This window comes from Hemiscyllium ocellatum, chromosome 7 (genome assembly GCF_020745735.1).
Source record: "Hemiscyllium ocellatum isolate sHemOce1 chromosome 7, sHemOce1.pat.X.cur, whole genome shotgun sequence".
Lineage (NCBI taxonomy): Eukaryota > Metazoa > Chordata > Chondrichthyes > Orectolobiformes > Hemiscylliidae > Hemiscyllium > Hemiscyllium ocellatum.
This window is the reverse complement of record NC_083407.1, coordinates 35439010-35457979: the sequence shown is the minus strand read 5'-3', so window position 1 is coordinate 35457979 and position 18970 is coordinate 35439010. Positions and strand designations below refer to the sequence as shown.

General features: G+C 40.8%; 1 protein-coding gene across 1 annotated transcript in view; it reads right to left on the bottom strand.

Annotated features, from left to right (window-relative positions):
* LOC132817331 (low-density lipoprotein receptor-related protein 1-like) overlaps positions 1 to 18970 on the bottom strand; it is a 1680787-nt gene that overhangs the window by 230271 nt on the left and 1431546 nt on the right. The window contains exons 56-59 of the mRNA XM_060827740.1: positions 15032 to 15219; positions 13910 to 14093; positions 11596 to 11681; positions 11389 to 11508 (exon numbers count right to left, since the gene is read on the bottom strand). Coding sequence (XP_060683723.1) covers positions 11389 to 11508; positions 11596 to 11681; positions 13910 to 14093; positions 15032 to 15219 — 578 coding nt within the window. The remainder of the gene's footprint in view (positions 1 to 11388; positions 11509 to 11595; positions 11682 to 13909; positions 14094 to 15031; positions 15220 to 18970) is intronic.

The following is an 18970-nucleotide window of genomic DNA, read 5'->3' as shown; positions in this document are numbered from 1 at the left end:
CATGGAATGCGTTGCCAGCTGAGGTGGTGGAAGCGAAGTCATTGGGGACATTTAAGCGACTGCTGGACATGCACATGGATAGCAGTGAGTTGAGGGGTGCGTAGGGTAAATTACTATATTTTACATTCGGATTAAGTCTTGGCACAACATTGTGGGTCAAAGGGCTTGTTCTGTGCTGTACTTTTCTATATTCTATGTTCTATATCCACAAACCTGAAATATATTACTTGCCCATTTGATGCTCATCACCAAAGGCAAGGTAACAGGGAGATAAGAGACCTTGACTTCACTCCCCATGCTCCTTTCTCACAAGGAAATAGAGCACTGCTGGTGAACACCCAGCTAGAGGTGGAACCTCTGGGCTCCCCATAAGTCTCCTCTCAGGCTAGGGTCCTCTGCCTATATTCTGCCTGCAAACCCCGATCCAGTGTCAGTTTAAGCTGGGATGGATGAGCCTGCATCTTGACATGGCATGCAAGCCACAAAAACCCTGGTATAACCTGACCAAAGCTCCAAGCCCAAGAGATCTCAGTCCAGAGCAGTATCCTACACTCTAGCTGCAGAGACTAGAACACACTGAGATGTAATAGGATGGAAGGGAAAACAAATGACATAATCACTGCAGACAGGTTGCACTTCATTGTATATACATTATCACAGTTGTACATATATGCTTACATTTCATCACTAACTATAAAAAGAAATGTTGTTTTATCTGCAACTGCAAGAATAAAAGAATGTGAGAAGTTTTAATACTGTATTGAGTGTGAGCAATTCGTCCCACTGTGCCAATACCAGTACGAATCTTTCTTCAGGATCAAAAGAGGGAGCATTGGACATCATGGAGATTTTGATTTCTCATGTGTCTTAATTTCATTCAACAAGGTTCACAGAGAAATCGTGTCTGCATTGCTTTAGCTGACACATCCACATCGAGGGTGTTGAAGATGCAATGTTGGGTCTCTAAAGTTTCAAAACATGATGTATCTAAACTCCTAGATTTCCCTGTTCTACAGCACTACCCAAAGCCCTACTTTTACTTACGTATGTCCTGTCCTTGTTTGCTTTGCCAAAATGCAATACTTCACATTTACCCAAATTAAACTCGATCTGCCACTCCTCAGCCCGCAGACACAATTGATCAAGGTCTCTTAATAATCTTAGATAATATTCTTCCTTGCAGAAGGCATCATTAGTAAGTTTGTGAATGACAATAATTTGTTAGTATAGTGGACAATAAAGAAAGCTAGGATGTTACATTGACGTTGTACAGGATGGTGGTGAGGCCTTTTCTGGAGTACTATTTTACCTTCTGATTGTCTTGTTATAGGAAAGATATTATTAAGCTGGAGTAGGTTGCATGATTATTATCTTCTCTGTATCTCTGTCTGTTGCTTCTAGTTGTAGAATTCCTACAGTGTAACTAGAAGCCATTTGGCCCAATGAGTCTGCACTGACCCTCCGAAGACCATCCCACCTTCCAAGTAGCCTCGTAACCCTGCGTTTGCCATGGCTAACCCACCTAGCCTGCACATCCTTGGATACTATGGGACAATTAAGCGCAGCCAATCTACCAACGCACACATCTTTGGACTGTGGGAGGAAACCGGGGCACCCAGAGGAAAACCACACAGACACAGGGAGAACGTGCAAACTGCACACATCCTCCAAAGCTGGAAAGAAACCCAGTCTTTGGTGTTGTGAGGCAGCAGTGCTAACCACTGAGCCACAGTGCCACCCCAAACCAAACACCGCAGGTGGGATCCCACATCTGGCTTTCTCAGCAGCCCCATCACAAAATTACACCTGATTTCTTTCATCATCCCAGTCCTTTGACAAAGGGTCAGTTAGATTCGAAATGTCAGCTCGTTTCTCTCCTTACAGATGCTGCCAGACCTGCTGAGATTTTTCAGCATTTTCTCTTTTGGTTTCAGATTCCAGCATCTGCAGTAATTTGCTTTTATCCCAGTCCTAAGTTGTTTCCCCATTATTTTAAAATTGTAGCCCTTAGTTCTAGACTCTCTAATCAGGCCTGATACCTTACCTGCATCTCCCATGCCACAATCTCCTTAAGTATTTTCCAGGTTTCAAAGAGATCACCTCTCATTCTTCAGAACTCTCTTAAGAACAGAGTTTGCTCAATTTCTCACAGAATAGTCCCACCACCCTGACAATAAATCTGCTGAACCATCATTACATTGTCTCTAGGTCAGTCTCACTCATTTTCCTCACAATTGGGATGCAGACAAGTGGAAACTCAAACGGATGGCACTGGCAAGGAGGGCAGGAAGAAAGAAACACAAATGTTCACAGCATTACAACATTGACAGACTCAGCTTGTGATTCAATCTGCACTGTGTGACTTATGTTACCTTACACTTTCAATTGAATCACATGTGCAATGCAAGTGAAAAACGGTCACCGCTTTTCCCTGTGTGGGCGGTATGAGTACTTTTCCTCTCTTAGTACATAGGCTGTATGTGTGAGCAATGAGCACCTTCAAAGAACAATTGCACTAATCAGGCACTTAACAGCATGCAGGTTTAAATCCATTTGTAATCACACCAGAATGCAAGTAGAACACATAAAAAGCCCATCAATGTGGGATACAAATCTTGGCCACAAGCAAATTGGACCATGTCATTGTTCAATACAAATTCTGTATCACAGAAGTTATCACAGCTACCATTAACAGTGGCACCTGTGAACCACAATTCAGACAGACAATCTAAGGTCTGCGCAATAGCATGGAGCTGGTTTCATGTCACTTTGAATTGCAAACATTTACCAAAATCCACTGAGATGCAATGCTGTCTTTCTTGGGTGATGACAGGGAGAGGGCAATGATCTATTAATGCTGCCCCATGTACAATCTGCCACTGTTTGTGCAGAATGGCTTGCGCTGCATACATTCGTCCAGGTCCCGCCCTATCAAGGATTATGTTAAACAAGCATTTATGTGTGATGCAAATACTAACTGCTCACATTACCGAGGACTTGTTCAGTTTCTGATATTCCACACCCAGGTTCATTGGATCCATGACCAATGGATGCAGCTACAACAGGGACTATCTTCACTGTGACCAAGGTCATTGTCCACATTGGAACCAACGACATAGGAAGGGGAAAGGTTGAGATTCTGAAGGGGGATTACAGAGAGTTAGGCAGAAATTTTAAAAAGAGGTCCTCAAGGGGAGTAATATCTGGATTACTCTCAATGCTATGAGCTAGTGAGGGCAGGAATAGGAAGATAGAGCAGGTGAATGCATGGCTGAGGAGCTGGTATATGGGAGGATTCACATTTTTGGATCATTGGAATCTCTTTTGGGGTAAAAATGACCTGTACAAGAAGGATGAATTGCACCTAAATTGGAAGGGGACTAATATACTGGCAAGGATATTTGCTAGAACTGCTTGGGAGGATTTAAACTAGTAAGGTGGTGGGGGGGGGGGGGGGGGGGGTGGGACCCAAGGAGATAGTGAGGAAAGAGATCAATCTGAGAACAGCTGAGAACAGAAGTGAGTCAAACAGTCAGGACAGGCAGGGACAAGGTAGAACTAATAAATTAAACTGCATTTATTTCAATACAAGGGGCCTAAAAGGGAAGGCAGATGAACTCAGGGCATGGTTAGGAACATGGGACAGGGATATCATAGCAATTACAGAAACATGGTTCAGGGATTGGCAGGACTGGCAGCTTCATGTTCCAGGATACAAATGCTACACGAAGGATAGAAAGGGAGGCAAGAGAGGAGGGGGTGTGGCATTTTTGATAAGGGATAGCATTATAGCTGTGCTGAGGGAGGATATTCCCGGAAATACATCCAGGGAAGTTATTTGGGTAGAACTGAGAAATAAGAAAGGGATGATCACCTTATTGGGATTGTATTATAGACACTCCCCCCCCCTTCCCCCACCCTCATAGTCAGAGGGAAATTGAGAAATAAACTTGTAGGGAGATCTCAGCTATCTGTAAGAATAATAGAATAGTTACGGTAGGGAATTTTAACGTTCCAAACATCAACTGGGACTGCCATAGAATTAAAGGTTTAGACGGAGAGGAATTTGTTAAGTGCGTACAAGACCATTTTCTGATTCAGTATGTGAATGTACCGACTAGAGAAGTTGAAAAACTTGACCTACTCTTGGGAAATAAGACAGGACAGGTGACTGAGGTGTCAGTGGGGGAGTACTTTGGGGCCAACGACCATAATTCTATTTGTTTTAAAATAGTGATGGAAAAGGATAGACCAGATCTAAAAGTTGAAGTTCTAAACTGGAGAAAGGCCAATTTTGATGGTATTAGGCAAGAACTTTCGAAAGCTGATTGGATGCAGATGTTCGCAGGTAAATGGACGGCTGGAAAATGGGAAGCCTTCAGAAGTGAGATAACGAGAATCCAGAGAAAGTATATTCCTGTCAGGGTGAAAGTGAAGGCTGTTAGGTACAGGGAATACTGGATGACTAAAGAAATTGAGGGTTTGGTTAAGAAAAAGAAGGAAGCATATGTCAGGTCTAGACAGGATAGATCGAGTGAATCCTTAGAAGAGTATAAAGAAAGTAGGAGTATACTTAAGAGGGAACTCAGGTGGGCAAAACAGGGACATGAGATAGCTTTGGAAAATAGAATTAAAGAGAATCCAAAGGGGTTTTATAAATATATTAAGGACAAAAGGGTAACTAGGGAGAGAATAGGGCCCCTCAAAGATCAGCAAGGCGGCCTTTGTGTGGAGCTACAGAAAATGGGGGTGATACAAAATGAATATTTTGCATCAGTATTTACTGTGGAAAAGGATATGGAAGATATAGACTGTCGGGAAATAGATGGTGACATTTTGCAAAGTGTCCAGATTACAGAGGAGGAAGTGCTGGATGTCTTGAAACAGTTAAATGTGGATAAATCCCCAGGACCTGATCAGGTGTGCCCAAGAACTCTGTGGGAAGCTAGAGAAGTGATTGCTGGGCCTCTTGTTGAAATATTTGTATCATTGATAGTCACAGGTGTGGTGCCGGAAGACTAGAGGTTGGCAAATGTGGTGCCACTGTTTGAGAAGGGTGGTAAGGACAAGCCAGGGAACTATAGATCAGTGAGCCTGACCTCAATGGTGGGCAAGTTGTTGGAGGGGATCCTGAGGGACAGGATGTACATGTATTTGGAAAGGCAAGGACTGATTCGGGACAGTCAACATGGCTTTGTGCATGGGAAATCATGTCTCACAAGTTTGACTGAGTTTTTTTGAAGAAGTAACAAAGAAGATTAATGAGGGCAGAGCAGTAGATGTGATCTATATGGACTTCAGTAAGGCGTTCGACAAGATTCCCCAAGTAAGACTGATTAGCAAGGTTAGAGCTCATGGAATACAGGGAGAACTAGCCATTTGGATACAGAATTGGCTCAAAGGTAGAAGACAAAGGGTGGTGGTGGAGGGTTGTTTTTTCAGACTGGAGGCCTGTGACCAGTGGAGTGCCACAAGAAACGGTGCTGGGTCCTATATTTTTTGTCATTTACATAAATGATTTGGATGCGAGCATGAGAGGTACAGTTAGTAAGTTTGCAGATGACACCAAAATTGGAGGTATATTGGACAGCAAAGAGGATTACCTCAGATTACAACTGGATCTGGACCAGATGGGCCAATGGGCTGAGAAGTGGCAGATGGAGTTTAATTTAGAGAAATGCGAGGTGCTGCATTTTGGGAAAGCAAATCTTAGCAGGACTTATGCATTAATGGTAAGATCCTAGGGAGTGTTGCTGGACAAAGAGACCTTGGAGTGCAGATTCATAGCTCCTTGAAAGTGGAGATGCAGGTTGATAGGATAGTGAAGAAGGCATTTGATATGCTTTCCTTTATTGGTCAGAGTATTGAGTACAGGAGTTGGGAGGTCATGTTGCGGCTGTACAAGACATTGGTTAGGCCACTGTTGGAACATTGCATGCAATTCTGGTCTCCTTCCTATCGGAAAGATGTTATGAAACTTGAAAAGGTTCAGAAAATATTTACAAGGATGTTGCCAGGGTTGGAGGATTTGAGCTATAGGGAGAGGCTGAACAGGCTGGGGCTGTTTTCCCTGGAGCGTCGGAGGCTGAGGGGTGACCTTATAGAGGTTTACAAAATTATGAGGGGCATGGGTAGGATAAGTAGGCAAAATCTTTTCCCTGGGGATGGGGAGTCCAGAACTAGAGGACATAGGTTTAGGGTGAGCGGTGAAAGATATAAAAGAAACCTAAGGTGCAACTTTTTCACGCAGAGGGTGGTATGTGTATGGAGTGAGCTGCCACAGGATGTGGTGGAGGCTGGTACAATTGCAACATTTAAGAGGCATTTGGATGAGTATATGAATAGGAAGGGTTTGGAGGGATATGGGCTGGGTGCTAGCAGGTGGGACTAGATTGGGTTGGGATATCTGGTCGGCAATAACAGGTTGGTCCTGATGAAGGGCTTTTGCCCGAAACGTCAATTTTGCTGCTCCTTGGATGCTGCCTGATCTGCTGTGCTCTTCCAGCACCACTAATCCAGGTAGGACTGAAGAGTCTGTTTCCATGCTATACATCTCTATGACTCTATGGCTCTAAGTTGTACCAAAACGAGGAAGGCCAGTTAATCAAGGACCAACAGAAACCTCCAATGGCTACCAACCAGCGTCCACATGACGAGGTTGTCGTAGAACATCCTTTCAGGGTGTGGAAATAGAGAAAGCCCATAGTCTCTCATCCCCTGTGTAATTTCATTCAGATTGCTGCCCCAACTGAGGATGCCCCGAATCACTGCCACAACACCAAGCCATCTTTTGGAACAGGACTATGCCATTTACTGGATCAGCACTATGCCATCTGCTGGAACAGGATTTATGATCTGTTGGCTATCCTATCTTGGCAGCCGTCAAGGTGACAGCTGCACTAAATTTGATGCAGATCGGTGCTTCCAAGGAAATACAGACACCAGCGTGGGATCTCTCAATCCTCACCCAGAAAATATATCAAGACCATGACTAATGCAATTTGTGTCAGATTGCATTGCTTCATTTTGTTTCCCTGCGACAAAGTCAGTGTTGCAGTCCAGGCTTAGCAACATTGGTACTTCCACAAGTTACAGGGTACTGTATTCATGCCATGTTAAGAATGTCATATCATAATGTTGCTGATTTCATTCACAGAAAGGTTCCAGTCAATCAATATACATTATCACATCCTGGAACTTTGCACCAGGAATCCTAAAAGCTGCGATGATACTTATACCCTGAAAACTCTCATGTTCCTGCTTCTTTTCAAGGGCAGGGTGCCTTATAAAGATAATTATTGAGATATAAAATGTAGCCTATTTATCTGAAGTGAAATGATCACTCATTGACTGGAAAGTTATTGCAACTCAAAAGGCAAGCAGCTCCTTTTTACTCCCAAAACCAAATGTAACTTTATGTTTCTTTTTTTTCTTAACTTATATTGAACAACAGGAAAAATATGTTCAACTGTTTGAGGGCTTTTCAACATGTGATGCTCCCACATTGAACAATGATGAGATGTTATGTTACTCTTGTAGAATGATACTTAATTTAACATCATATGATATGAAGCCTAAGTAGCTTCATTCTTGTAGCTACATTTAAAATGATAGTCAATCAGATAGGTGATGATGTCAAGTAAGAAGTATGTTTACAAATGCAAGCTTCTATCTCCAGTAACGGGTCACCAATATGACCTCCGCAGCATTTCTTTTTTCATTTCACTTCATGTACCATGAAGGATTATTTGTAACTGTCAGTGATTAACCTGCTGTACATCTGGGATCTAAAAATGGTGCCTGCAGTGGACGACTCAGAATATGACAGTAGCGATGTATTCTTCCATTGCCAGGAAGTGAACGGGAGCGGTAGCATTGAGGTACGGTGCATATGGGATAAGGTGAACAGCAGAGAATTGTGTGAGAAAACTCCAATGGAGAGAATCCTGTCATGACATTTGCAAAATTGACACTCCAATTTTTTTCTTGTTAAATTCAGCCAATTTAATCTTCAAACCCAGTTCTAAATATTTGTAATCTGCATTCAATATTTATGAACAGATATTCCATTCTTTACAGTGTGCCTTGACCATGCTGCTGGGTTTGCTCTTGACATCCTATAAATGCCCACTGCTGCAACAATGTCAGTCTTAATTTGCGCATTGATGCAGTGGATAGGAGGAAGGGAATGGTCAGGGCAGAAATGAGGAGTTGATGCAGAAAGAGGGGAGAATTAGTAGGATGTTTATGATTTGGAGATGCCGATGTTGGACTGGGGTGTACAAAGTTAAAAATCGCACAACACCAGGTTATAGTCCAACAGGTTTACTTGGAAGCATACTAGCTTTTGGAGCGACGCTCCTTCATCACCTGGCAATCACTGATGAAGGAGCGTCGCTCCGAAAGCTAGTGTGCTTCCAAGTAAACCTGTTGTACTATAAATGGTGTTGTGTGATTTTTAACTTAGGATGTCTATGACAGCCTTGACATTGAACCTATCTCATTATCTCCTGAGAAGCCACTTTCATTAGTCTATAAGCACTGAGAGACCTTGTCATAATCACCTTATTACCTCTCAGGAATAGCCAGGCTACTAGACCAGGGTCAGTTCAATTAGCTTTGGGTAAGAGTGGGAATGGGTGGTGGTGGTGGGTACATATGCATGTAGTATGACATCTGATGATAGTGTTACCATCAAACTTTTAAAAAATCATTTACAGCAGGGAAACTTTGTGGAGGATACATCCAGTCTTCGTGGTAGCATGTGCTTGCCTGAAGTTACAGCTCATCACTGCGCTATGTTGCAGACAATAAATTGAACTCAATTTATACATGTACAATTATGAAGGCAACATCTCCAATGATAATGTGCCTTCTGATTGTAGCCTAGACCTTTCCTTAATAGGTTCTCTTGTACTGATAGATCCCCTCTTTCAGAACATAGCCTCTCATACTTCACCAGATTGTAGTGTATAGACTGAGAGGTAAATAAAGTTTCACCATGGAGGTTTGGTCATCTCTAGCTATCATGAAACAATTAGATTAATCAGACAATTTGAAGTTGAACAGGATGTTTCTCCAATTATTTTAGTTTTAAAAGCTCCTACATAATTAAATAAATCAAGTTGTATAAGATCACATAAATCAATCCATAATTCATTTGGATTAATCATCCCAGGAGTAACAGTTTAGGCACCCTTCTTACTTGAGAACTCTAAACCACAAGGATTTGTAATTGAATGGTTACACTGGGGCAAGTAGTTACTCTGTGTATGATTACAACCTTGATGGAATCCCCAGTTTGCAATACAATACATTTTTAATAATTCAGGAGTTTACTTGATGAGAATCAAATGAGTAATGTGAAAAGGATGACCAAAATAACATTTCAGCCCAGTCAGAAATGATCTGTCAAAATGAGGCTTAATTTGTCAAAATAATTAAATGGCTTATTTCTGATATCAATATGTACTATTGGTGTATTTTAAATGTATAGGCATTTTTAAAAATTTGAATGAATTAATTAATGTTCCCTTCTGACAATTATACATGTATAATGTCCTTTCAGGAAGGAAATCTCCCTTCTGAGTAGAAGCAAAGATGTAATGGTATTGTCACTGGACTAATAATCCAGAGGTCCCAAGTCATGCTCTGAGACCTCTGTTCAAATTTCATGATGGCAGATAGTGGAATTTGAATTCACAAAATCTTCAATTAGAAGTTTTACAATACGCTTTGTTGTAAAAACCTGTCTGATTCATTAATAACCTGTAGAAAAAGGAAGTCTGCTATTCTTATCTGGTGTGGCCAATATGATTGACTTTTAACTGCTCTCTGAAAGAGTCTAACAAGCCATTCAGATGGAACAAACCATGCCGATGTATCAAGTCACTCAAAGGTCTCAAAAGAATGAGCTAAACAGAGTATTTGACATTGATCAAGGTAGTGGAAATGACAGTGACAAACTAAGCCCTAACTACCAGCGCCAGAGACCTGGGTTCAATTCCCGACTCAGGCAACTGACTGTGTGGAGTTTGCACGTTCTCCCCGTGTCTGCGTGGGTTTCCTTCGGGTGCTCCGGTTTCCTCCCACAGTCCAAAGATGTGCGGGTCAGGTGAATTGGCCATGCTAAATTGCCCGTAGTGTTAGGTAAGGGGTAAATGTAGGGGTATGGGTGGGTTTCGCTTCAGCGGGTCGGTGTGGACTTGTTGGGCCGAAGGGCCTGTTTCCACACTGTAAGTAATCTAATCTAATCTACCCTGCAAGTACTATTTTTTCATTTCGGGAAGGGAGGAAGTGAAGCTACAACACAGGACTGCTCCATGTCAAACATTATATACAGCAAGTGATCGAAGAAAAATAGAGTCAAATGAATCCAGAATCAACAGGTCAGATATATCAGTCCGGTCACTTTAATGATGGAGAAGTACAGTACATTAATGCAAAAGAAAAGGTTAAAGCATTTGCAACAATCTTCAGTCAGAATTGTTGAATAAATGAGCATGCTCCCAGGTCCTAGCATAACAGATGGTAGTCTACCCAACCAACTGATGCACCATCAGTCTATACTTGTTCAGTAGAAATTGATGGAAGTGCATATCAACACTGTTTTCAAGCAATACTGGCTTAGCTCTAATCTGCTCACAGACTCACAGATTGTGTTCTGCCAGGGTCACTCAGCCCTTGAACACATTACCACTTTAGATATTTTATCCAAGTTTGAACCAAACTGCAAAGGGGAGGTGAGAGTGATTGCCCTTGACATCAAGACCCCATTTGACTGAGTAGAAAAACTCAAGTCAATGACAATCATGGTTAAACAGACTGGAGTCATATCTAGCAGAAAGGAAGATGGTTATGGCGGTGAAGGACATTATTGCAGGAGTTCCTTAGTGCCGTACACCCATTCACCTTCAGCTGCTTCCTCACTGACCTTCCCTCTACAGTCAGGTCAGAAATAGGAATGTTCACTGACTATCATACAATTTTCAGCAAAATTCATGACTCCTCAGATGCTGAAGTAGCCCATGTCCAAATGCAGCAAGACATACACAATATCCAGGCTTCCGCTGACAAATAGCAAGTAACATGTCAGACAAGTGCCAGACAATAATCAACTCCAATAAACAAGAACCTAACCATCAACACTTTGACATTCAATGTCCCTATAATTGTTAAATTACCCAATATCCAAAAATGTAAAATTATGCAATTTTTAACTACACCAGGCACTAAATGATATAGGAACAATTGGAAAATAATGATACATCCTGTCCAACATGAAAACAAAACATCATGTTTATTAATTGGGCTACAACGGTCTTAACAAGGCATAACTGAAAATTCTGAAATTATCAACAGACCAACTGTTAATAAAAATATCCCTACCTCAGGATTGCTTCCATTCAAATGAATTCTTGATATTGTACTACCTTGTGTAGTGAAATCAGCCCAATAAATGCATTTTTCCCTGTAGTCAAAATCTATTGCATGAACATTATTCAGCCCCTGTAAATAAGCAAACCTAGTTATTAGTGCATCAAAAGAGTTCAAATACAAAGCAAGGCACAACAATGAAACAGATGTGCAACTTGCCTGTTTTAATAAAGTGTAGTTGAATCCATCTATACTCATTTTTCTGATTTCATGTCGATCAGCAAAAATTAAAAATGGTTCCTCAGCTGAATACAAAGGAAGAGAGTACCTCAGTAAGTTCAGCAACATCATACATATTCATAAAGCTATTTAAAATTTCACCCTGCTGATACATATGCTTTGCAAATGCTTTCTCAAATTTAATAAATACTTACATATAAAACAATTTTGCATTTAAATCTGGCAACAGGCAGATATGCCCTCACATTTAATCTGAACATAATCCATCTGCCATTAATGCAGCCTGACCACACTGAACTCTTTAGCTAAGATTGGATTTCCAAATCTGTAATATTCATAACCAAGTCTAACCTTTACTCCAGGAGCAAGGTTAAAGACAGCTAAGCAATCATAACACTAAAATTATGGATAATGTTGATGTTGAAAGTACATACTAGATGAATGAATAAGGAAGGTAAAAAATAAACAAATGAAGATGGTTGTGGTTATTGGAGGTCAATCATCTCAGTCACAGAACATCACTACAGGAACTCCTCAGGATAATGCAGGAGGTCCAACAATTTTCAGCTGCTTCGTCAATTCCCCACTCCATCATAAGATCATAAGGAGATTATTTGCTGATGATTACACAACATTTAGCATTATTTGGACTCCTTAAATGCGAAAGCAGTCAGTGTCCAAATGCAACAAAACCTGGACAATATTTAGGCTTGGACTGATAACTGGTAAGTTAATATCATGCCATTCAAGTGCTAGCCAACAACCATTTCCAACAAAAGAGAATACAACCATCATCCCTCAACATTGAATGGCATTACCATCGCTGAATTCCCCAGTATCAATGTTGACCAGAAAATTGAAATGGCCAAATCATTTAAACAGTTTGGCTATAAGAGCAAATCATATGCTGGGAAGTCTGTCACCTCCTGACTCCTCCAAATCCTGCCAACCCTATATAAGTCAGGAGATGAAAGAAGACTCTACACTTGCTTGAATAAGTGCAGCTCCAACAACACTCAGAAAGATCAACAATACCCAGGATAAAGCAGCCTGTTTGATTGACACCCCATCTATGATAGACCCCCACATAGTCAGAGTGGTTAGAGGAGCAAATATGCCAACAAATTTCTGAGGATAGAATTAATTAGGCAATAGTTGTTGTGAGGTTTAACCACCCAAATATGAATTGAAATGCATATAATATGAGGGTCCCAAATTCTTGAATTTCAGTCAAAATAACTTTTTCAAAAAATCAAGCACAAACTAAGTCTAATGAAAGAGCATTCAATTCTAGACTTGGTCTAAAGAAATGAAACTCAGTAGGTGAATGAAGTGGCAGGGGTGAACATTTTGGAAATACAGATCATAGCATAATTAAATTTAGAATTATTATCGAAATGGACAATGATAAAACAGGAGTAACTAGGAAATCAGACTTTACAAATCTGAGAGGTGACCTTGCAAAAGTGGAATCATTCCAGCCACTTGAAGAAAGATCAGTGGCAAGTAAATGGGAGGCATTCAAAAGCAAGATTCCATAGGCCCAGTGAAGCAAAAAAAAGGGTGGTGCTGCCAAATCTATTCCCCCTGTTTATTCAGCAACTATCATTTGCACTTATGCATAATAGGACATTGCTACAATTCCATTTTCTTGTTGGAAGTCATCCACTTATAAGTTGTTTTTAACAAGGCTTGTTAAAGCTGAGTTCAAACTCATGAGGGAAGAGAATGATGCTCATAAATGATGCACAGGGAGAATGTGCAAACTCCATACATCCCCCAATGCTGGAATCAAACTGGGTCTCTGTGCTGTGAGGCAGCAGTGTGGTTCAACCACTGAACCACAGTGCCATCCCAAACCAAATACTTCAGATGGGTCAAAGATGTGCGGGTTTGGCACAGGTTATTTCTTTCAGGGCACTTTACTAATCAATAACAGACTCTTCTCTGAAACAAAGTTACTTTCTCTTATAAAGATGTTTTTTTATGTAATTTTGAGTGTCTATCATAGTATAAGGCAATAACATTACAATGGTGTTTTGAAAAACAATGGTTGAAATCAAACTTGCATTATTTGTTATGGAGCTACCATTTATCCAAATGAAATTGATTTGCCCACAACTTAAAGAGTGGCCTTAATCATTGTTTTAAAATGTTAGTTGCAAAACAGAGTACAATTTCATTCCACTTGGTTCTAAAAATATCAGTTTTCTTCAACTTACAGTTCACATCCTGACACCTCTTGTGAAATATGCAAGTTTTAATGCAGGGGGGAATAAATAGAAAATCATACCTGACAAAGCTTTGCAGCTATTGGGATTATCTGCTCGTATTTCATAACCTTCTGCACATAAACACTTGTAGGTTCCATAGGTATTGATGCATTGCTGGCTACAGGGGAAGGTAGTGGTACATTCATCAATGTCAAGGCAGGTTTTGCCATCATCTTTCAGTCTGAATCCAGGCCAGCATTTGCACTAAAAAATTTAATCATGAAAAAATTATGAACATCAGCAGTTCATTTAAAGGCCATTTTTTGATACATTCAAGGTAAAAAATAAGTGTAACTAAAGACTTTATTTTGGAAGTTACTTAATTTGAAAAGAACAAAACATGTTATTTAGTAAGTTCCTGAAGAAATGCATTAAGCCATACCATGGTTGGTGATATTCAGATGCTTCACACATGTAAAATGAACACTAACACTGTTGAACAACACTGGATTCTGAGCCAGATGTGAGGTACAGGCATCAAAACAGGCATCCAGGGCCCACGAATACATCGCTATGATGCCCCTTCCATATAAAAAAGGGAGCCTTAGGACTATTACATAGTCTCCTTTATTGAACACAACCAGTCCAGCATAGAACTGGCGAGGAAATGTGCAATGTATGTGATTTAATCAATGGTACTTTCTAGAGATTGATGTCTGTAAATAAGATATGTTTCCCAAACGTACTTACCACTTTTTTCGTCCATGTACTGCTTGTTAGCTAACTTTGTCTGAGGAAATCATATGATTCAATAAATCACTGAACTGGAGTATTACTAAATATTACTCTTTACTTATCACTATCTGACCTGTATGAAACATGAAACCTCAGTTATTTTTATAATTTTGCATCCGATATATAGTATAGATTAAATAGTAGAGCTAGAAAACTACAAGGATCATTAGGAAATCAATAGGTTTATGAAGGCAAAGTTAACTTAAAAATTCTTGACCTAAAAGTTGATTGTTGTTTGTTCATTTCTGTTGCTATTCCATGTATTAAAATTAAGATAAATAGAAAAATTATATCACTTATTTGTGTTAGATTATTGACTTACAGACATCACATAAAGAATTCCTTTTTTCATGAAATGCTTTGTAAAAGTTCAAAGCAATATTTTACATATTAGTGACCATACTCACTTTGTACCCAATTTTAAGATCCTGGCAGTCTTGTGAACATTCACTGATTCGCTTACTTGCACATTCATTAACAAAACAATTCCTTTCATCTGATCCGTCTTCACAGTCATTATGCATATCACAAGTGAGGGTGTCATTTATACATCTTCCATTTTTACACAGAAAGAAAGAATCGCTGCAGAGTTTTCCTGAAATATCAAAAAGGAATGTGATTAGCTTGTAAAGGATAACTGAATAAGTGAAATCTTTATGTTTTTTGGCTAAACAATATTAACAAGCAACCATCACTACTTATCAAATGACAACATCAAATGATCCTCAGTTTTTTGAACCACCACAGTCTGGGAAATGTAAAATGTGACCGTTCTCAGAAATATAAATGTACTGTCCAAAGTTCAAAGTTTGTGAGAAGATTTGTAGCTCGGGTGCTCGTTGTTGTGGTTCTGTTCGCCGAGCTGGGAATTTGTGTCACAGACATTTCGTCCCCTATCTAGGTGACATCCTCAGTGCTTGGGTGGTTCCTGTGAAGCCCTTCTGTGATGTTTCCTCTGGCATTTATAGTGGTTTGAATCTGCCACTTCCGGTTGTCAGTTCCAGCTGTCCGTTGCAGTGGTCGGTATATTGGGTCCAGGTCGATGTGCTTATTGATTGAATCTGTGGATGAGTGCCATGCCTCTAGGAATTCCCTGGCTGTTCTCTGTTTGGCTTGTCCCATAATAGTAGTGTTCTCCCAGTCGAATTCATGTTGCTTGTCATCTGCGTGTGTGGCTACTAAGGATAGCTGGTTGTGGCGTTTCATGGCGAATTGGTGTTTATGGATGCGGATCGTTAGCTGTCTTCCTGTTTGTCCTCTGTAGTGTTTTGTGCAGTCCTTGCATGGGATTTTGTACACTACATTGGTTTTGCTCATAGCCAAGCTGCTGGACATACAGAACAGACAACAGGACGTTGAACCTATCAACAAAGACAGCATACTCAAACTACTGGACCTGTGCCTCACAATACACTTCATATTCAACAACCAAATATATGAACAAATCAACGGCACACCCATGGGCTCACCCATCTGTGGACTCATAGCAGAAGCAGTAATGCAAAGATTAGAGCAAACAGTCTTACCGCAAATTCAACCCAAACTCTGGGTCAGATATGTGGATGACACCTTTGTAATCATTAAAAACACAGAAATAGAGAACACACACCAGATCATCAACGCCACACTCACAGGAATCCGATTCACTAGAGAGGAAGAAAAGGACAACTAACTCCCATTCCTAGACGTGATGGTACAGAGAACACCTAACGGAGAATTCACCACAAAGGTATACAGGAAAGCCACACACACAGACCAAGCCTGAACTACGAAAGCAGCCACCCCAACACACACAAAAGAAGTTGCATCAAGACACTATTCAAAAGGGACACAACACACTGCAGTACACCAGAACTGCAAAAAGAGGAAGAAGAACACCTATACAATGTATTCGCCAAAAATGGATACCTGCGCAATTTCATCAACAGATGCCTAAGGGAAAGACAACGGAACGAGGACATGCCCACAACCCAAAGGACTAGCCATACCACCATACATCAAGAGCATTTCCGAACTGACAGCCAGACTACTGCGACCACTAGGACTCATAACAGCACACAAACCAACAGCCACTCTCAGACAACTCACCAGAACGAAGGACCCAATACCCAGCACGAGCAAAACCAATGTGGTGTGCAAATTCCCATGCAAGGACTGCACAAAACACTACATAGGACAAATAGGAAGACAGCTAACGATCCGCATCCATGAACACCAACTAGCCATGAAACGACACAACCAGCTATCCTTAGTAGCCACACATGCAGATGACAAGCAACATGAATTTGACTGGGACAACACTACTATTATGGGACAAGCCAAACAGAGAACAGCCAGGGAATTCCTAGAGGCATGGCACTCATCCACAGATTCAATCAATAAGCACATCGACCTGGACCCAATATACCGACCACTGCAACGGACAGCTGGAACTGACAACCGGAAGTGGCAGATTCAAACCACTACAAATGCCGGAGGAAACATCACAGAGGCACTTCACAGGGGGCTCCCAAGCACTGAGGATGTCACCTAGACAGGGGACAAAAAGTCTGCAACACAAATTCCCACCTTGGTGAACAGAACCACAATAACTGTCCAAAGTTATTAAAACCATTAGTTTTGGTTACAATCACAAATGATCTTGTCTCACTCTCTTTCTCTAAAGGGAAAACAAAAATTTCAACATATCATTCTCTTTGCTATAGTCACCTCAGCTTTGGAGTCTTCCATGCAATCAGAGAACTAGTTCACAAAACACTATTATTATTATGTTTATTCATAATGGGTTGAAGCTTATATTTATTTAGCTAAATCTAAGTTGCATCATGTTTTTTAAAAAATAATTTTGTGGCATAACTCTTGACAAGTTCTTTGCTGTATCTTACCAAATTCACCTCATTAATTATTTCTCCCATCCTAATAAAATGTCTCACATTGGTTTCCACCTCACATTAACACAAGCTCTTCCTGAAATAATTCACTGCTCAGTGGATGACTTCAAAACAACTGCACCTTTGCACACATGCCATCTTTCAAAGACTCTTGTGTACCCAGAACAGCTGTCAGTCTGGGGTTGCACTGCTTAGTTGCTAACATTTGCCCTGACATGGCAGACATGGGGAATTAAGTGTCTCACTTTGGGGGCAAAATCCTGGAGTTTCTGCCTGTGATCAGTGGAGTGTCACAGGGATCGGTGCTGGGTCCATTACTTTGCGTCATTTACGTAAATGATTTGGATGTGAGCATAAGAGGTATAGTTAGTAAGTGTGCAGATGACACCAAAATTGGAGGTGGAGTGGACAGCAAAGAAGGTTAACCTCCAATTACAATGGGCTCTTGATCAGATGGGCCAATGAGCTGAGAAGTGGCAGATGGAGTTTAGATAAATGTGAGGTGCTGCATTTTGGGAAAGCAAATCTTAGCAGGACTTATACCCTTAATGGAAAGGTCCTAGGGAGAGTTGCTGAACAAAGAGACCTTGGAGTGCAAGTTCATAATTCTTTGAAAGTAGAGTCACAGATAGATTGGATAGTAAAGAAGGCGTTTGGTATGCTTTCCTTTATTGGTCAGAGAATTGAGTACAGGTGTTGGGAGGTCATGTTGCAGCTGTGCAGGACATTTTTTAGGCCACTTTTGGAATATTTTGTACATTTCTGGTCTCCTTCCTATTGGAAAGATGGTCTTAAACTTGAAAGGCTTCAGAAAAGATTTACAAGGATGTTGCCAGGGTTGGAGGATTTGAGCTGTTGGGAAAGATTGAATAGGCGAGGGTTGTTTTACTGGAGCGTTGGAGGCTGAGGGATGACCCTGCAAAGATTTATAAAATCATGACAGGCATGGATAAGCTAAATAGACAAAGTCTCTTCCATGGGGTGGGGAGTCCAGAACTAGAGGGCATAGGTTTGAATGAGAAAGTTAAGATATAAAAGAGACCTAAGGGGTAATTTTTTTCATGCAGAGAGTGGTACGTAAGTGGAATGAGCTCTCAGAGGAAGTGGCAGAGGCTACTACAATTGCAACATTTAAAAGGCATCTGGATGGGTATGTGAATAGGAAGAGTTTGGAGGGACATGGGCTGGGTGCTGGCAGGTGGGACTAGATTGGGTTGGGATAACTGGTCAGCATGGATGGGTTGGATTGAAGGATCTGTTTTGTTCTGTAAATCTCTGTGACGTTATGACTCTATGAGGGTGTAGGCAACACATAACTGTTCCCAGACAGCATTAGATACTACAACACACAAACATTCCAGCTTGATCCAATATTGCCACCTGGATTAAAGTAGTCTCAGATATCTTGAAGAATGTACGAGAAATGTCAATGTTCCTCTCTACTCTGACAGAGTA